The sequence below is a fragment of the Brachionichthys hirsutus genome, chromosome 19, assembly GCF_040956055.1.
Source record: "Brachionichthys hirsutus isolate HB-005 chromosome 19, CSIRO-AGI_Bhir_v1, whole genome shotgun sequence".
NCBI classification, from domain to species: Eukaryota; Metazoa; Chordata; class Actinopteri; order Lophiiformes; family Brachionichthyidae; genus Brachionichthys; species Brachionichthys hirsutus.
This window is the reverse complement of record NC_090915.1, coordinates 3213685-3231840: the sequence shown is the minus strand read 5'-3', so window position 1 is coordinate 3231840 and position 18156 is coordinate 3213685. Positions and strand designations below refer to the sequence as shown.

The 18156-nt window shown below is 46.6% G+C and overlaps 1 protein-coding gene across 1 annotated transcript in view; it reads right to left on the bottom strand.

The window, feature by feature from the left end:
* The window catches only part of col5a1 (procollagen, type V, alpha 1), a 46233-nt gene extending 35985 nt beyond the window's left edge, over positions 1–10248 (bottom strand). The window contains exon 1 of the mRNA XM_068753147.1: positions 10119–10248. Within this exon, the coding sequence (XP_068609248.1) occupies positions 10119–10218 (100 nt within the window). The 5' untranslated portion in view covers positions 10219–10248. The remainder of the gene's footprint in view (positions 1–10118) is intronic.
* Between the last annotated feature and the right edge of the window lie 7908 nt (positions 10249–18156).

Here is an 18156-nt window from a genome sequence, read left to right as displayed (position 1 = left end):
GTTCCCGATTAAAGCCACAAAGGTTCACAAAATGCCAGTCTGGAACAAGTCTGGACTATTTAAAGGAGATATGATGGTGATTTCCCAAATCAGGATGTTTCCTCCTTTTCATCTCTCTCCAAAGCCTCCACAGTATTCCTGCGTTAGAGGAAGCCCGTTATCCGATCCCAAACTCTGTAACTGAAATAGCATTGCTCTAGGGGGATAATTAAGTAGCGGCTAATATAATAACGAGCAATCTGTTTAATCCAAGCATTATACCCGCGTCTGGCATCTACTCATAATCCTGGAAGGTCATTCTGTTGCAGACGGAACTGCTAAGAAAGAAAAAAAAAAAGACCAAGAACGAAAAAGAAAAGTCCGTCTGTCATCAACTCACAATGAAGGGACAGAAACTGTCTCTGCAGCCAAGAGATGTCCATCAATCACCACGACGACAGAGGCCCGCCTAATGAGCTCGTCACCGAACCACAGCCGTGTGATCGCAGGCCAAAGGGAGATAACGTCGGGTTACGACTCGACCGCCAATCAAAAGCGGCGTTTGTGCATCATCGCGTTCTTGCTCTGTAAGCCGGAGGCGACAGCTGAACATACGGAATGCATTTTCAGTTTGTTGGCAACAACAACAACAAAAAGGTTAATCAAAAGTTTCAACCTGGCATCAGACGATTACAGGCCGACGCCATTCAAGCGCAGCGGTTCTGATTCGGACACAAGTTACAATGCTGGGAGGTGCAGAACCAATCAGAACACAGGGACGTATGACCCACTAGAAAAGTGTCAGAATAGACATATTTAATGAAAAACAATCCAACCTATGCAGGGGAGGCGGGTTCGTCACCTGACCAACGCATATAAAGGCAATCATTGGTTGCTTTTGGACAGCGTGGCGCCCAGAGGGAACCCGCAACCACAACACCAACCGATCGTAACCGCTCTGCACGACTGAGGTAAAGCGGCTCTTTCTTTCTTTTTTGACACAAAACTGGTGCAAAGATTTAAAGCGTTTTTAATTTTTTTTACAGCAGTGCAACACTGAGAGCTTCTTAGAAAGGAGTTAGACGCCATACAAGGCGTGGAAATAACACGACCGTCCTACGGTTCAACGCGGCAACCGCCGTCAGAACGGTGGCGCTCACACGTCAGATTAGAGCCAAGCTGCCGGCCGGCCTCGGCCTCCCATCGGCTTTCTCGACACGGACCTCCTCGCTTCCTTACATGGAGGCATCGTGGGGCATGTCTCAGGGCTAAAGGCTAAAGACTGGTGACAGGTGCTCGCTTGTCGTCCAATCAACACAATGGTTTCCATTTCGGTGGCACTTTGTGGTCAAGATGCTGCTCTGGTTTCTGACATGAGCAGATAAACACAAATAAATAACTCGTCAGACATTTCCGGCGACGTTTGAGAGATGAGAGCAACACGGCGATGCACGTTTCAACGCAGCCTTCGCTGTCGTAAAGCAATACGGCCGCCATTAGCGAACCGCTCTTCCTTCCATCAATCAGCGGATCAATTTCCGTTTTCTTATTCGCTTTTTATCTCCAAAGGCAATAAGTTGTTTAATTCACTTGAGTCGGTCGAGCCTGCGATGGATGCAAAGGAGCGTGAAGGGCTTCTGCGGGGTCGCCCGGAGGTTAGCCAGGTGGAGAGGGCCAATTAGCAGCTTACACGGGAAAGAAGAGCGCGGTGAAAGGTTAGCATAATATATCGCCGCTTCTGCACCGGCTCTGTAATCGACCCATGTCAGCACGCGGGGCCTCGTCTGCATTAAACGAACACTGCCGCTCTGTTTACCTCCCTGGTTCACATCACACGCCTTCATTCATGGATCCCCGTCCACGGCGGCGGTCGGCCTTCCAGAGGAAGCTGTCGACCGCATCCTAGCCTCCAGGTTCAGGTCTCAGTCTCACCTTGTTTAGCTGAGTTGTTGACCCACTTAGCATGGCAGATCCCTCGAGGGACCAACACCTCTGGCACGGGACGCTGAAAATAGGTTTTCCTCCGACCGCAGCCGCCAACATCCGAGCGGCGGGTTCTCCGAGCAAACACGGAAGCTGTTTATTTGACAGGGTCATGTGTACGTTTTGCTCTTTGCCAATGCGCCCTCTTTCTTCTGCTGCTTTCCTTCAAAGGAGCGCGAGAAGCTAAAGCTACAAGCTACAGTCCATCCTGAAAGCCAAGGCGCTCTTTATTAGCTTTTTTTCATGCAGAAATAAAAACTCCCCTTTGCTTCTGATGCGTTCCATACATCCGGGCTCCACTGGCACGTAATATTCCTCGACCTTCGCGTGTGAAATTACATCCCAAATGTAGGACAAGGACGCAGATGGGAATATATGAACTCATAGGTTTGTGTGCAGCTTTTAAATGGATGCTGTGGAACGTATTCGCTCGTCATTTTTCCCCGACCCAAACTAAACAAGTTAATGAGCAAACTTGTGTCTCGCGAGGGCGACGCGCTGACGGCGCAGCGGTTAGCTGTCCTTTCAGCCTTTTATGGGATGGTGTGTCAGACACGGGGCAGACGTTGAGGATACTGAATTCATAAAAGTGTATTTTTACACGTGTCTTTGGAAATCCGTGGGTTGAACTCGCTTCATTGCGAACAGCTGTTTGGTGGAGAAACTCCCTGTTGTTCTTCCTTTCTACCTTTTCTTTCTTGAGAAGTAGCTTCAGGACTGTGGTGAATCCTATGCCCCCCCCCCCCCCCCCCCCCGCCGGACCCTATACATCCATTCTGGATTTCCGCAAAATGCACGCACACACAGACACACAAGCATTCCGCAGGAACTCTCCGTGACTCCAGACGACACCATTCCGTCTGACAGGAGGGCTGCTGGACCAGGGAATTAGGACTTTTTCATGGAGAGGGGGGAGATTAACATTCTTCCCTCCTTCCCTCTCCCCCCCTATCCTCCTCCTCCAGCCCTTCCTGAAGTGAGGCCTGACTCTCCAGGCACATGCTTGACCTGGTGCTGAGGACAAGGAGTAATTAGCAGCCATAAAGAGGACCCTGCCCCTCTTTGGAAACCGGCACAGCTGAAAATAAGAATGCCCAATGAGGAACTTCCCCCCCCTCCTTGTGTGCATCACAGACAGGGAGGGTTTGTGTTTTTTTTTATTTGACCTGATTTTGTTATAAAACCTTATATGAGGCTGCAGCGTTGTGACGGCGGCGCCTCAGTTAATGAAGGAGGTTGTTTTTAAGGCTGCGTAACCTTTAAAGGAAGAAGGGAAACAATTTTTAAGTGCATTCAAGGGTTTTGCAGAAAAGTTCAGCTAGCTAATACGAACAAATTTCAAATTAGCATCCTTATCCCAATGTGCCAAATGTGGCCTCAATATCTACCTGCTCTACTACTAGTGGACTTCCAGCTTGTCCCAAACAAAACCAACCGTCTCCACTTCACCCTGTCCTTTGCACCGTCCTCCCCAACGCCAGCCACTCTCATGTCCTCCCTCACTACGTCCATGTATCTTCTCCTGGGTCGTCCTCTAGCCCTGTTCCCTGTTAGTTCCATCCTCAGCATCCTCTGGACATGTCCAAACCATCAAAAGTCTGGTCTTTCTGACCTTGTCTCCAAAACGTCTGACCTTCACTGTCCCTCTTATTGTCTCATTTCTAATCCTACCCAACCATCTTCATCTCCGCCTCCAGTCTTCTAGCTCCGCCTCCTGTCTTTTATCTCTGCCTCCTTTCTTTTAGCACCTGCTATCCGGGTCTGAGGATAGAACACCAAAACGCCTGAAGAAGCACTTCCTGACCTGGACTTGCTACTTCCTGTGGCTCGGCCTGGGAATCACGCTGCAAGCATTACGCTTGCTAGATTGAGCGCGTTACATGCGTGCGTGGGGATCGTCTCACTGCGGGCGACACGCAAGCAAACTGACGCCGACTCAAACGCGAATGAACAAATCGCTGCTTCAAAAGCTTTGCATCTGCAGCGTAACAGCTGCGCCCACATGCAAAAAGCTTTAGAGCTTCCAAACGGAGGGCAGTGTTTAGGCCGCCACCAGCAGGATCCCCTAACTGACCTCACATGCCGCTATCAGATTCAGTAACTTGACTTTATCAGCGGGGCTTGAATCCAGACTGACCCAGTCTGTCTGTGAACGCAGCAGCGGGGAGGAAGAGGAAATGAGTCGAGTGAGATCTGGGTTTGTATATCTAAAGCCCCCCCGGTCATGGCCATGTTGTTCAGACGCTCATTACGAGATGTTCAAGAGATTATCTCCGAGCTCTAATCTCGGCGTGAAACGGAAGCAGCGGAATTTAGAAGAGGCTGACAGAAGTTCACTCGGACAACGTCGATCGCCTAGTCGACCAGATCCGACCAGAGCTTCTCTGAGGCTTATTGCTTTAACAGGGGGGAATACCAAATGGTTTACTTCACCCTCTCCCCGCTGCAGAGCACATCAGCGACGATAAATCACCGTCTGCTGCTGCTCACCACAGACCGAGATGGAAAAACAGCGTCAGGACTACAAAAACTCTCATGTCCGTCTTCGCCCCGCTTAGTGTCGGCACTGTAGTTTACACAGCTTCATTCTTTGATTTTCTACCATCTGGTCTTCACTCTGTCTGATAAAAAGAGACCCCAGAAGAACTGGCATCATCGACCCGTTTGATTTCGCCTGGCTTCGCATCGTGATTCCAACGCCAGCCTAAAAAGATAATAAAATTAACCCGAATCAAATTAAAAGGATAGCAAGCGAGCTATTTCTGTTTAAAGGCGGCCCAGCAAGATCAGGCCTGTCCAACATTTCAGTCAGGGGTCGTGTCAGTTCGCTGATAGCGACGGGAGCCCGGCCAAAATGAAATGTTTTCTCATAAAGAGTTTCATCATCATCATCATCATTAGCCGTCCGTAAGGTTTATATGGATTCCACAGCAGAAACGACACAAATCATTAGCGATTTTATTAGCACCAAAAAAACACTACTGCAAATTGCATCTTGACTGCGGCTCCAGTGTTCAGGTAGAGGGCTCTGCATATTCACGTAACTAGAGTTATGCCTAGTAACTAATATTTTTCTCCTGACAAACAAGAACACAAGAAAACTGCAAAGGTAGTTCATAAAAAAAACGGTCTGCATCAACTTCCATCATCCGAGGCTGGGGATTAAGTGGATTCACTTTTACTGAAAATGTTCCCACTACTACTGGAAAATAAAATAAATTAAAGATATGTTCCCTTCGGTTGCCAATAGAGCAAAAAAGGAGGCCACGTCATGTTTTGCAAGAACTTGAGATGCATCACCTGCATTTAAAGCAACACAATAAACTCAGCTCGACAATGTAAACATTATTTTATTTTAAATAGAGTTTTAAGAAGTGTTAGGTTTCGAGCTGCGCAAGGCCTCAGTCTAAAGGGGAAATAAAATGACACATCCGGGTCACCGATTGCTCTTCTCGTTAGAGAAATGACAGAAACACTGAGGAACGGAAAGCATCGCTATCGTACATTTTAGCACAGTCAGATTGTTTTAACGACCAGCCCTGGTGATTGGCACGACGTTTTTAAAGTGTCCATCCATCACCCATCCATCGCCTCCTGCTTATTCCGGCCCTGCTCACGGACGTTAGATAAGGTGGGCCAGCATTCCAGGTTTGTCTACTTTCAACGTGAAGGAGCGGCGGCTCTCCTCCGAACTCCCGCCAGATGTCTAATCTCATCCTATTTCCTGACACTTTGCACTAAATGAATTCCGTTTGCAAATTACGACATTCTAAAAGTCAATTTGAGATCAATCTTTGCTTAAACCCATGACATGTTTGCTTCTCGATTCATCCTTGCGACCAAACCAACTGCAGAGAAACCAGAAAGTCGCCTTATTTCAGTGCCACCTCGCCATTTTTATCTCTTTCTAATTTCACGACCTGAAGGAATAAATAATAACGTCATTTTTTGGGATGACGTTGAAGCCTCTGGAGTGACCAGAAACTTTTGTACTTTCGCTACCAGGAAAGAAAACGCTCCGACTCTTGTCTTTCTCTTTCTCAGGCTGTGGCTTAGGCTCGGGCCAAGAAAGGGGGAATGGGTTTGGAAAGGATGAGTCATACATTGCTTTCCATGCGCAATGATTATAATACCCTATTACAGAGAAAAGCACTGTTTCCCAGCTCAAGTGAATGCTGGGATTGTGAGCCTGGACGACACCAACGTTTTGCTCTGCGCCGCCCAGCGACCAAGCATTCTGTTAGAAATGAAATGCAGGGCTGGACGTTGCATCACGAGAGAGTGCGCATCCAACTTTCACATCGCTCACGCGCTTACGAGGGCATTTCAGACACCGCCGGCTCGATGTTTGTTCGGTGCAGCAGATATCATTTGAACCGAAATGATCTTAGCCGTCTTGTGTTCTGCAGAAACCAGCTTTGGCCATGATGGCTTTAGAAGACGCCATCTATGTCTGGTTTCAAGTAGAGCATGAGCCTGGGCACCATTGAGCCGCCATTATTTGCCCCTTGATTAGTCTGGAAAGGAACATAGGCAGTCCACTGTCTAGAATAGGGCAAATAATGCCCTACTTGTGTTGTGCAAAGGATCTAAATTGTGACACGGCGTCAAAGACTGCCTGCAAATTTCGTTTGATCTCCCATGTTGTTATCAGACCTTAAAGCTGATGTGTGCTTCCCACAAAGCCTGCATTTACAGGCTGAAGTGGCGTATTCGATTGCAGGGTCACTGCTTCTCTCCACAGTCCAGCTAACTCAGATGATTCGGGCCACCAGGCCACAGGAACACACAAGAAGCCATTTTTTTCCTCACCTTTTTATCAGATCGAAAATGGTCGGAAACCTCACAATTGACACTTTAGAGGTAGAAACACAGAGAAACTACCATTACGAGGGGGGGGGGGGGTAATCTTCATGTATTTGGGCCCTGAAAGCCTCTTGGCTGCTGTGTAGCTTAGTGGCAACACTAAAGGTCCGTTTATGCGCTACAAAGGGGTGTGTGGATACGGTCCAGGACTTCTGTATATTTCGGTAGCTTTTTCGAGAGCTTAAAGGATATATAAACGACTTAAAAGCTTAAAGACAAGACACCACTACAAATATTTGGGGGCAGTGAAACTAATTATTCAAGCAACGAAGAATAAATAAGTTACGTGGAAGAGTATAAAAATAAACTCCGGCCTCAGAGAGCGTTTTTTTTACACTTTGTATTTAGTAGGCACATTATTCCAACCTCCTCCGACTAACCGACACCATATTTGTTGTTGCTCTTGAAACTTCACTGCCCTCTGGTGGTTTTATCAATGCAAACGGTGCACGGCGGTATGTGAGCATTGACAGATTGGCCGTTTTAAGATTTACTTAAGTCAGTCCTGAGACAAGACGGGTCTCAATTCGTTCAATCAATCCTCATCCAAGTTCTATAGCATCAGGAAAAATGATTTAGCATCGTGATTTCCTTTAGGGGGAAAGCAATAAATGAGAAACTGCTGTGGACCAGCTGTACCTGACGTTTAGCTGTGTCATAAAGTTGCCTCACTTTAACATAAAGTCTCTTTTAATAACCCGGGTTGCGTCAGTGCAAACATGGGTTAGAGTTAGGCACGCCGCTGTTGTCTTTACAAACTCAGCCTTAAAGACTGCAGATGTTATTCGATTTGGAATTTTCCTTAAAAACCAGCACAGAATGGTGGAGGATTTTTTTTCTTTTTTTTCTTTCATGGTCCCCTGTTCCACCGTGAATAGGAAGAAAACATCTGGAAGACGTTTTTCTGGCTTTTTTGGAGGGCTTAGCAGACAGCACAATGGAACTTATCGAGTCCAGATGTGAAGGCGCTCCGTGAAACAGCAATGGCCTTCTTCTGTTTATCAATTCCAAATGGACATAAGGATAACACAAGAATCAACGCCTAATATATAACATGATTCTTAGATTATGAGCGTATTTCCTGATTCCTTTGCGTTTCCACAAGTCTTTGCAACACCCTCAAAAATACTTTATGGCCATTGGTGGTTTTGGCCAAAAATCCTTTCTTGTTTTCATTTGCCCGAGCTATTCAAAGAATGTTATTTCAGTATTTTTGATGAATTAACTACTCTGCACAAGTTGGATCTACTGCTGCGCGAATGTTTGTTATCAACGTAGACCCCCCCCCCCAAAGAAATTGTGTTAATTAATGACAACAAACCACAGCGAAAAGATATTATATGATGTGTGAAAAGAGTCTATTGACTTAAATGGAAAAAAGCAAATTCAGCAGCAGCACTTTTGCGGGATAAGCTTTAAATTTTATCGAAACTGATCATAAAACGACACAAAGACCGAACTTTCGTGCCGGGAGGCTAGCCAAATAGCTGGACGTCCTGAAACATTAGCCTGTTGCGCAGGTTATATTCACAAAAATCATTCAATGCTGACCTGAAACATTTTATCACGCACTTGACCTCCAAGAGTCCGACGAGACTTTATGAAACAAGAACCTCCAACAGCAATAATTCCTTTCTTCCTGTCGTGAAACTGTAAACCCAAGTCCCTAACTTCCCCTTTCACCTCACCCACTCTGACCCTTCCTCCCATTCTCCACCTTTAGACTCATGTCTTTGGTTCTTACCACTTTTCACATGGTTTCCTATTTACTGCCATGGTGAGATGACTTCGCTAAAGAAACATGGCCGACTGATTTACTCTCTCTCCCATAAAACCTGACTTACAGCCATTACGTCGATCCTCTATGACCTTGAGTTGCTGTCAACTTCAATCAATTTGGTAATATGCAAAAAATAAGAATAATCGTAGACACCCTGGCAATATGATTGAATTCTATTAGATGTTAGTATTTTGATGCCAAACCCAACAGAGCACTTGGCATCTTAAAGCTAACCAAACAGCAGGAAATGATTTATTTTCCTGTCACTCGGGTCTGGACGGGCCCCTGCTGGCTTTCAGATAGAAACACCCGGGTCTGCATCGTGGCTAAAGAGGTCACCTGATCGCTTGGTTTAGACAGAGCTTTAAAGGCGTGCTGTAAATGTCTTATTAACGACACAAACATGAGCAGCGGCAAAAACGATGAATCCAATCTGGAAGTAGGAACAGGCCGGTTGATGAACGCCGTAATCGGTTTACACATGTGGCTAGCGCTGCCTCCTTCAGCTCGCGTCCAGTGGCACTTCTCAGGCGTTGTACCAGCACCCTCGAGGATCATTTGCACCACTCTATTTCCCGTCTCTTGGTATTATTAAGAGCTCAGCGAAGCCTTCTCGAACTAACAACCCAATACAACGAAGACCTCTCCTGTCGTCAGAAATGTCTCAGATCTGGCTCTGGATCTGAAACGCTGTGGCCTGCATTGGGCTCAGTTAACCGCCATTTACGGGCAACATGAAAATAAAGCTGCGTTAGCCATCGCTTTGTGTGTTCCATTGTGTCGGCATCAACATTTTACACAACGGACTGAGCTTTAAAGCGAATCTGGCACATGAACACTTTCTGACCGGCCACCTGTTCAACTCGGAACCCCCCCCCCCCGTGTCAGAGCCTCGCGGCGGACCACCAACCATGCCAGGCGACCTTAAGGTACTAATAATACATGCAGGCCAGACCCCCCCCCCCCCACCGCCATAGCACATCGCAGAGCTGGGTCAAAAACTGATGCAAATCCCTTCTTCCTCTGAGCCTGAGGGTTTAGGTGACATCCCAAACTTTTCCATTCATATTTTAGAACTTGCATGGAGGGCTGGGGGCCTCAGCGAAGGGCCCCCTTGTTGCATCCTGATGTTGGGGCCCTCAGGGCGGCTCCACCCTGCCACTTGAGGCTGCGGCCCCTCCCTCTTACTTAAAATCATACTGTTCCTCTTTAAAGAAAAGGAACTTTGGAACTCCAGCAAAGTTAGTAAACAAAAGTCATCAAAGTGCAAAACAGAACATGTGAGGACCTTTTATTTACCTTAGAAATAAAGGTTTGCATCTGGATTCAACATCTGGATTCAAAACATGGCATTTCTTTTTTCTTTTTTTTTACTGACTGAAGGTGAATTTATAACTTTTATTCTAAGGGGGGGTCACAGGGATGAGTTCAATCAGATCCAGTACAGTTAAAAGCCCCCGCCCCCCCCCCCCCCCCCCTCTCTCCCTCTCATCTCTCAGCTGCATCTTACCTGAACTTGCTTGCGATGTGACAAAAAGCAGGATCACCGCTAAAGTGATTTGTGCGTCTTTTATCCTCCGTTTAACTTTCCATCTTATATGGGTATCCATGGCCGCCAGAGAGAGTCCACGGAAAGTGGATTCACTTTTCAACCCGGAGCGACTAATTAGACTCGCAAAAACTCCTGGTCAGGGACTCTACTAAAAGCCAAAAGTCCCCGAGAAAGAGAGAAAAAAGGGGGGGAGGGGGGGGGGGGGTGTAGCGTTATTTCTCAGGCAGCCATAATAAGGGTTGCCAGTGCGCGTTCCTCCAGCTACCAGACGGATGGATGGACGCGCGTCTCTCCCGCTCCGCTCTGCGCCTCTGAACTGTCCTGCACGGCTGCGCCTCCGTTCAGAAGTGTTGCCCCCTCTCTCAGCGAGTCGCGTAAAGCCCCCTTCAAGTCCTACGGGGCAACACACACGCGCACACACACGCGCACACATTTACACAAAAAAAAGTATCCCCCCCCCCACACACACACACACACACACACACACACACACACAGACACACCCCTCCCTTCGCTCCAGCGCTGTCACTCACTCCGCCGACAGGAGACTCGGGCAAATCAGAGGAGCCCGTGCGTAAGAGGCGGTTCCCGTTAACGGCGGTGGGAGGGAGGAAAAGTTGAGGGAAAGTTTCACGCCTCCGACTCCTGCGCGCTCCCTTCCCTTCTTCCACCCGTGATTTCAAGAGGAGAGGAGGTGAGAAATCAGTCGTGGGAGAAAGCGCGACACGGCATTGCGCGTACATGCACCTAAATCAGGGGAGACGCGTGGAATCTGAACCGGGGGGGGGGGGGCGTCACTATGAAATGACTTTTAGGTATATTAAATTACTGATTTTAACTTTGTTGTTTAAAATAAGACATTAAAATATATATTCCTGTTAAACAGAATATGTTTTCTATTAAAGTGAAATAACAGCTGTGGAAGTACCCGAGGTGCACATTAATACTACACTGTACTACTGTACTGCTATACTATATATAGTAAGATACCCAACACATTTAATTGATTCATATAGAAGATAATCATCTTTTGAAGCCCTTTACAAACCTCGACTGTGTAAACCTGCCCCAAATCCAATTTGAAGACGTGACATAACTGAGACAAGTTAATCAACGGCTGATAATTCCATGTTTAAAAAGGACTGTCATTATTTAAATCAAGCCTCAAGGAGCATTCTTGACTTGGAAAGAATATTTCAGGTCAAGATAACTCTTCTTGCCTGAACTTCTCGGTGCGTGACCTTTGGCGATGCCTTCACTGACACGGAAGACGCCGTCACTCGCTCAGCCCACTTCACTTCAGGTAAACCGCCAACCGTATGTTTATACTCTTGATTTATAGCACGTCCTCAAGAAGGGAAAGGACATCGTGGCGGCGGCGGCGGCGGCGTGGTCAAACACAGGGTTCAAATTATGGTCTGTAAGCCTGTATTTATGGCAGCTTTTAAACTCCTTTTAAAGCTGCCCAACAACACTCAGCGAAGGGGCTGCAAGTCGCTCCTTTCAAACGCCGTCTCGCCAAAAAACACGGCGATTCATCTGAAGCTGGAACTCGTGTTGGGACGGTTCATCTGAGGACGTTCGGACAGACGTTCTCTGTAAAAGTACCACCTACCAGACAAAAAAAAACACGTCTTGATTTATGATGAACTCCTCTGTCAGCCTTTGATTATCCGTCCAGGAGACGCCAGCTCGGTCCATCTTCTGTTATTCTCGAGTATTTATCAGACGACGGGCCTCTTGGATCCAGCTGGGGACGTTCAGACTCTTGTTCGACAGTCGTCTCAGTGTAAACACACCAGGAGACGACTGTCTCACCGGCTGCTCTATAACGGAAGAGTTTAAAGTGACTAAATCACTGAATGAAAATGTTCAGTAACTGCAGCTAAGTTGAGTCCATCAGTCATCAACAGTCATCGACTCCACCCTAACCCTAACCCTAACAATCGCTGATCTGCTGGCTCAAGTGCTTTTTGTTTGCATTTATTTATGAATAAGCCCCCGAATTGGCATCGCATGCCACATATTACAGTGGCTTGAACTCATCTTCATCACTTCTGGCCCAGTTCTTTTCCGATCTGCCGGAGGAAGGTTGCTTCGCTTCAAAAGGGTCATGGTTGGAAGGGTCGGCGAGCAGCCGATGCCCAATAAAGGCCTCATTCTTTTGGTATCGCGACACAAAGGGCTTGTTTCAGGGGTACGGTCATGAAAATGTCATCGTGGTTATAAAGAACTGGGGTCACCGGTTGATCCATACAGCCAGCGAGCAAGAAAACTCCACGGAGAGATTATATTCCATCTGCAGAAACCACGAGATTAAGTCAAAACCAGAGCAGCGGTCCGTGAGGCGTTCGTTAGCAGGCCGCACAGAAAGAATAAATCAATTATAGAATATCCCTTTTATTGATTATTAGAGTCAGACAGGTGTTTTATTTTGAAAAATGACCTTTCCTTTTATGTTAATCATTACTAAAAAAAATTAATGAATAAACCCGTAAACTAGAGAATAAGAGTCGTGCTTAAAACACGGCTTTAGCTGCAGGTGACTGATGCAAAAAAGGCTAAAACCAAAGTTGGCTAACAAAATCATGTCAGACAAGTTTTAACGCTTTGAACTTAACAGAGTCCTAATTATTTTCAGTTTAAACTCAACACAGAAGGAGTTTAATCTCCATGAAAAGTTTTTAAAAGACTTTTGTGAGCCTTTTTCTTACGTTTCCAACCCATCTTAAATGCATGGCGGATTTTAAACGGACATCTTTACGGGCCAGTTTGCTTTTGCACGCGTTCCTCCTCCTCAGCTTCCCTGTAAACCGAAGCGTTTCGTTTTGTTGAGACGCCGTAAACTTTATACGAGTCAAATTACACGTGTTTAAACCTGACTTTTTAGATCTTCTCAATCATTCCTCAGACACCCAATAATCTTTCACGTCTCCGTACGTCCAAGCATCATGTCTGTTGGGTGTGACGAGGACGAATGAGAGAACGGAGTTGATTCTGTGGGTGGACTCTAATGACAGATTCAGAAGCAGGAAGCTCACAGCAACACGGATAACGAGTTGATCCTGGCACTGAGATGTTGTGCTGCAAATCAAGGATTTGGGAGTGACAAAGGGAAGGCTTTCTAATTCGGGAGCAAACCATCGAGGATCCGGAATAACATTATTCATCCCTGAGGTGGAACGCGCAAGCGTGTCAAATCGAGGTTTTGGTTTTGCATTCTTTATCAGATTATAAAGGCTTTGCAAAACAAGCTGTCATAAAACTATTAAAGTCACCGTTCAAGCGGCGCCAGGCAGCTCACTAGATGCACTTTGACGGAAATGAACCCAATGCCTCGTCTGTCAAAGGCACACAGGTGAGGCGTATTTTTCCTTTTGACTCCGCCCCCATTCAAACCTCCGTTAACCGCCTGGAGAAGTCGTGGTGCACTTCATTAAAAAAAATGTCATTCATCAAAGAAGTAAAACACAAGTCTTCGATTCGTCAGTCTCACCTACACAAGCCTGCTCTTGCTCCCGCTTGCGTCTGCCTCGGAAATGTTTTGCAAGAACAGATTTAATCTCCTTCGCAGACGCGAATCAATCCGTGTCTCTTTGGCATGTTAATGTTCTTAGAACAAATTGTGTTTTCATTTTTAGTGAGATACTGGTTTGTCTCTGGCTTTTCGACTCATCAGTGGACGTGTGACTGAAGGAATGGAGGTGGTGGCGGTGGCGGATGATCCTGCCGAGACAGATGAGGGTGAAGTCGGGTCTGGGCGGGGATGAAGATGTCGAGAGTGATCATAGTAGAGGCATGAAGGGAACTGGAGGTAGAGTGGACACTTTAAAGTCTTGGATATCAAAGGTGTCAAAAACACGACTTGCAAAGACCCAGTCACTATAAAAACGTTTTTCCAAATTGTCTTTCTCAAGCATTAAAACCTAAAAATGTCACAAGGCTTCTTGATTAGTTGGGCGCCAATGGGTGTTTGGATAATGTCACCATTAAAACTTTAAACACGGATAAAGCCGTGAGTGCCGACACATGGAGTTCATCGGGGAGGAATAAGGGAAGGACCAAGCAGCCGGCGGAGTCGACAGCATTATTTCTTCCAGAGACCAAACATTCCCTCGAATAACTTCAATCTGTCAAAAGACCATCGTGCCAAAGTTGTCATCTGATTTCTGAGGAACAAACGCACCGTACCTCCTTCCCCACGCCTCTTGGCGAGGCTCCGCCCCCCGCCCCCACCCCGCTGGTTGTTTGTAGTGGTGGCTGTGATTATGGAGCCAGTTTATGCGCATGGGTTTTAACGAGGCTCGTTCGTTACGCTCGTCTCGTCTCGTCTCCTAATTACAAAGGTCTGAGGAGGGACACTGCAAACGGTGTATAGCTTTATTACAGGGAGGCCTCTTTGAGCGTTTATGTAAATAAGGAAGTGAACACCGAGTGATGTTCCAGATGTGAGAGGTGATTTTTACCTGGAAGAATGATCGGTTTCATTACCAAAATCGGAACTTTCTTTCTCCTTGATTGAATTTTAAACAAAAGTATTAACGTTAGACCCAAAGCGAAAACTAAAATCTGGAAGCGGCAACAATCCGAGCCATCCTGGCTGGAAGACCAACACGGACACATTTTAAATCCCGCTTCACTGGATCCCACAGCAGACTCCAGGAAGAAGACCCTGACCTCTGCTGGGGCCTCTCTGCAGGGGCCCTCGATCAATGCGTGTGTTGGTTACAACTTTGGGCTTACGTAACGCCGCGGCATTCCGATATATCATTAGCTGGCCAGTCTTCCATGTTCTGCGCTGGCAGGATGCAGAGATTGTTCCTGCAGTCAAAGGAAACAGCTTCGGGTCAGGGTCATCGCTCCACCAGCCATTGTGTGGGCGGCGCTTGGTTTCAGGATCTCTGCCCCGTGGAAGTAATTCCATAGTGTTTGAGCTTTTTATTAAACGAGGACGACAACTCGGCCGCGTCAGCTGACTCGGACTTTAAAGACCCCCGAATGAGGCCGGTTTACGGGGCCCGGTTTACGGGGCCCGGCTTTCAGCACGATGACCCATCGATGGATCAAACATTCAGGGCCAATGGAAATATATTTATTGATCATTATTCTTTGCTTCACACATTCTTTATTTGTGAATTAGCTGACAAGAGAGCATTATCATATCAACAAGCTCAGCTAGTTTCCTTCCTGAAATAAAGTTGCCACAAAAACAACAACTGCTGTGTTGTCAGTGAAATCAAATCAGTAATAAATGTCACAAATAAAATAGGGTAGCAGGGTGGCGTAATGGTTAGCGATGTAATTTCACAACAAGAAGGTACTGGGTTCGAATCCTGCAGAGTTTGTATGTTCTCCCCGTGTCTGCGTGGGTTCTCTCCGGGTTCTCTCACCTCCAAAAACATGCAATTTAGCTCAATTAATTACTCCAAATTGTCCATAGAGTGTGTGTGTGTGATTGGTTGTTTGCCTCTGTGTGGCCTGGCGATGCATTCGGGGTGTACCCTGACTCTCACTCGCAAGCTGGGATAGGCTCCAGTAACTCCTCCAACCCACAAAGCGTAAAAGTGGATGGATGATGATGATGATGATGATGATGATGGGTACGGACCGGTTCATTTCCGTTAGCCTTCAATTCGAACTCCACTCGTATAAATATTATCAGCAATGAGTAAAAACTGCGCAGAAAAGCTCCAGCAGCTGCTTGTGAGACAGAAATCCATCACACTCCAACGTAGACGCGTGGACATGCTAACATCGGCACGCACACACACACACACACACACGCACACACACGCGCTACACACACACGCTACACACTTGACATGTCGTCATGAACTCACCAGCTGCCAGTCATCGCCCGAGTGCGAGTTCTTTGGCGCTGCAGCTTCTCCCTCCACTGAGAAAAGGTTCAACAGATTAAATTTATGATGAGCTTTTGAAGAATAAAATCCAAGATGACTGCTAAATCCTTGCTTCTTTATCTGTCTTGTAAAATACAGGTGGGTGGGAGAGAGTGGGGGGGGGGGGTTGGTTTATTTATCATGTGTATTTTTGATTTCTCAAGTCATAAAGAAAACCGTTTAAGATTTGCTTCAGCGGCGTCCATTTGATTGATTTCGGCTAACATGAAGCAACCAGCAGCGACTAAAAGCAGCCTCTGATGACCCCACACACACACACACACACAGACCCCGTTTTCTCCCACGCGTCTCCCTCTCTTCCCCGTCGTCGTGCTTGCGGTGGGTGTAGATTCCTGCTTCTTGGCACCTGAGCGTTCGCCACGCCTGCCTACAATCAGCGCCCGTCCCCCTAAAGGAGTCCTGGCTCCTCATCCACTCACCGCCAGATGGTTCTGCCAGCTCGGTGCCGTGTTAAATAAACTCTGCCGGCTGCTCCGTTGGCTCCACGATGGCGTTTATCACCCTGCGTTGCTTTTCCCAACATGTGTTCCCCTTACCCGGATCGCCGGCCAGTCCACTCGGCCCAAACCTCAGCCTGACTCAGCTCTCAGTGAAAGGTGTGCAAAACTACAATAAACCTTTAGTCCAACCGATCCTCCGTCTTGTCTGGGTCCAAACCGAAATATTCTGTGGCTGATTCTGCAAGAACTCAAGACTCAAGGGGTAAAATATGTATTTACTGTGAATTAAAGCCTTATGTTATTTTTTTCAGGGCAATTTAGCACACGCAAACCAAATTATGTGATTTGTATTCTGAATTTATTTGCACCGTTTTACATATGGAATCATTTAGCTGAACGCCTTTAGCATGAAACCTTGACATTGACCACTTCCTCTTTCTTATTCACCTCAAATAATAGACACCAGAATTTCATCCGTTGTGAAAAGGAGGAGGAAGATGAGGAGGAAACACAAACCAGCTGTTGTTGTTTGAAGTTAAAAAGGTACGGCGGTTAAAACGCAGCAGAACTTTTTCTGCTAAAGTAGCAGACGCACGAACGGTTTCTACATTATGAGACATAGAAAGATCCATTGAGTCTTCATTTCTCCTGCACATCTCCTGATTTCCTCTCGTTGCACGACCATAAAAGAGTTCTGTGCGGAACATAGCTGCAGAACTTCAATCGGATTTGGTTTGCAGCGCAGCGCCTGACGCAAGAAGCTGCGCTCTAAGCCACGTTGGAGCACTGTTGCAGATGTGGTGCATGAAGGCGAGCCCATATGCTGCTATGCATCCGCGACAATGCAAAGAGAGAGAGAGACGTTTCCTGCAGGAGGAAAAGCCTGTAAATGATTTGCATCACCTCTGTTAACAGGATGAGCGAAATGTCCCAGCAGGTGAGACACATTTTTAGCGCTGCTTGAGTGTACGCTCGGATTCTGCAGGCAAGAAACCTTTCAGAGTCGCGGTCCCACATGTGGCGTGCAGCCCCCGTTCTTGGCCCGCGCCGGCGCCGCTGTTCTTTGTCTCACATTCTTATTTCACTGATGTTGGTTTTCTTTTCTTTTTCTCTTTCTCTTTTTTTTTGAGAGCACTGATATCATCAGTTGAATTTCTCAGGCTGGAATAATTAGCGTCCTGAAGGATATGCTAATCAGAGAATCCACAATGGAGGGAGAGAGGAGATAGAGTCCGGGTAGAGATACCCACAATTCATTTCTGAAGTGGCGGGGGTTAAAATAGTCTGTCGGGTTTTCCCAAAAATCTGGATCAAATATTTTTTATCAAATCAAATTTTTTCTTCTTTTTTTGTAGCTTTGATTGATTTTTGGATATTTTGTTATGTTAAATCAGGATATGTTACAACCCCTCCTACATGGAAAATTGGAAAGTGTTTGTGGTACGCTATTTAATTTTTAAGCTTGTTAATCTCACCAATGGAGATAATGTCAGTCTTCAGGCCAACGCACAATTGAGCGCGGCTATAAAAGCCGTGTTGGGATTGAGATCAACGCCGACCTTAATCCCTGCAGATTTCATGGCTGCCATTAAACACGACAATGGATTTCTATTTAATTTGAGCCGTATTCCTCTC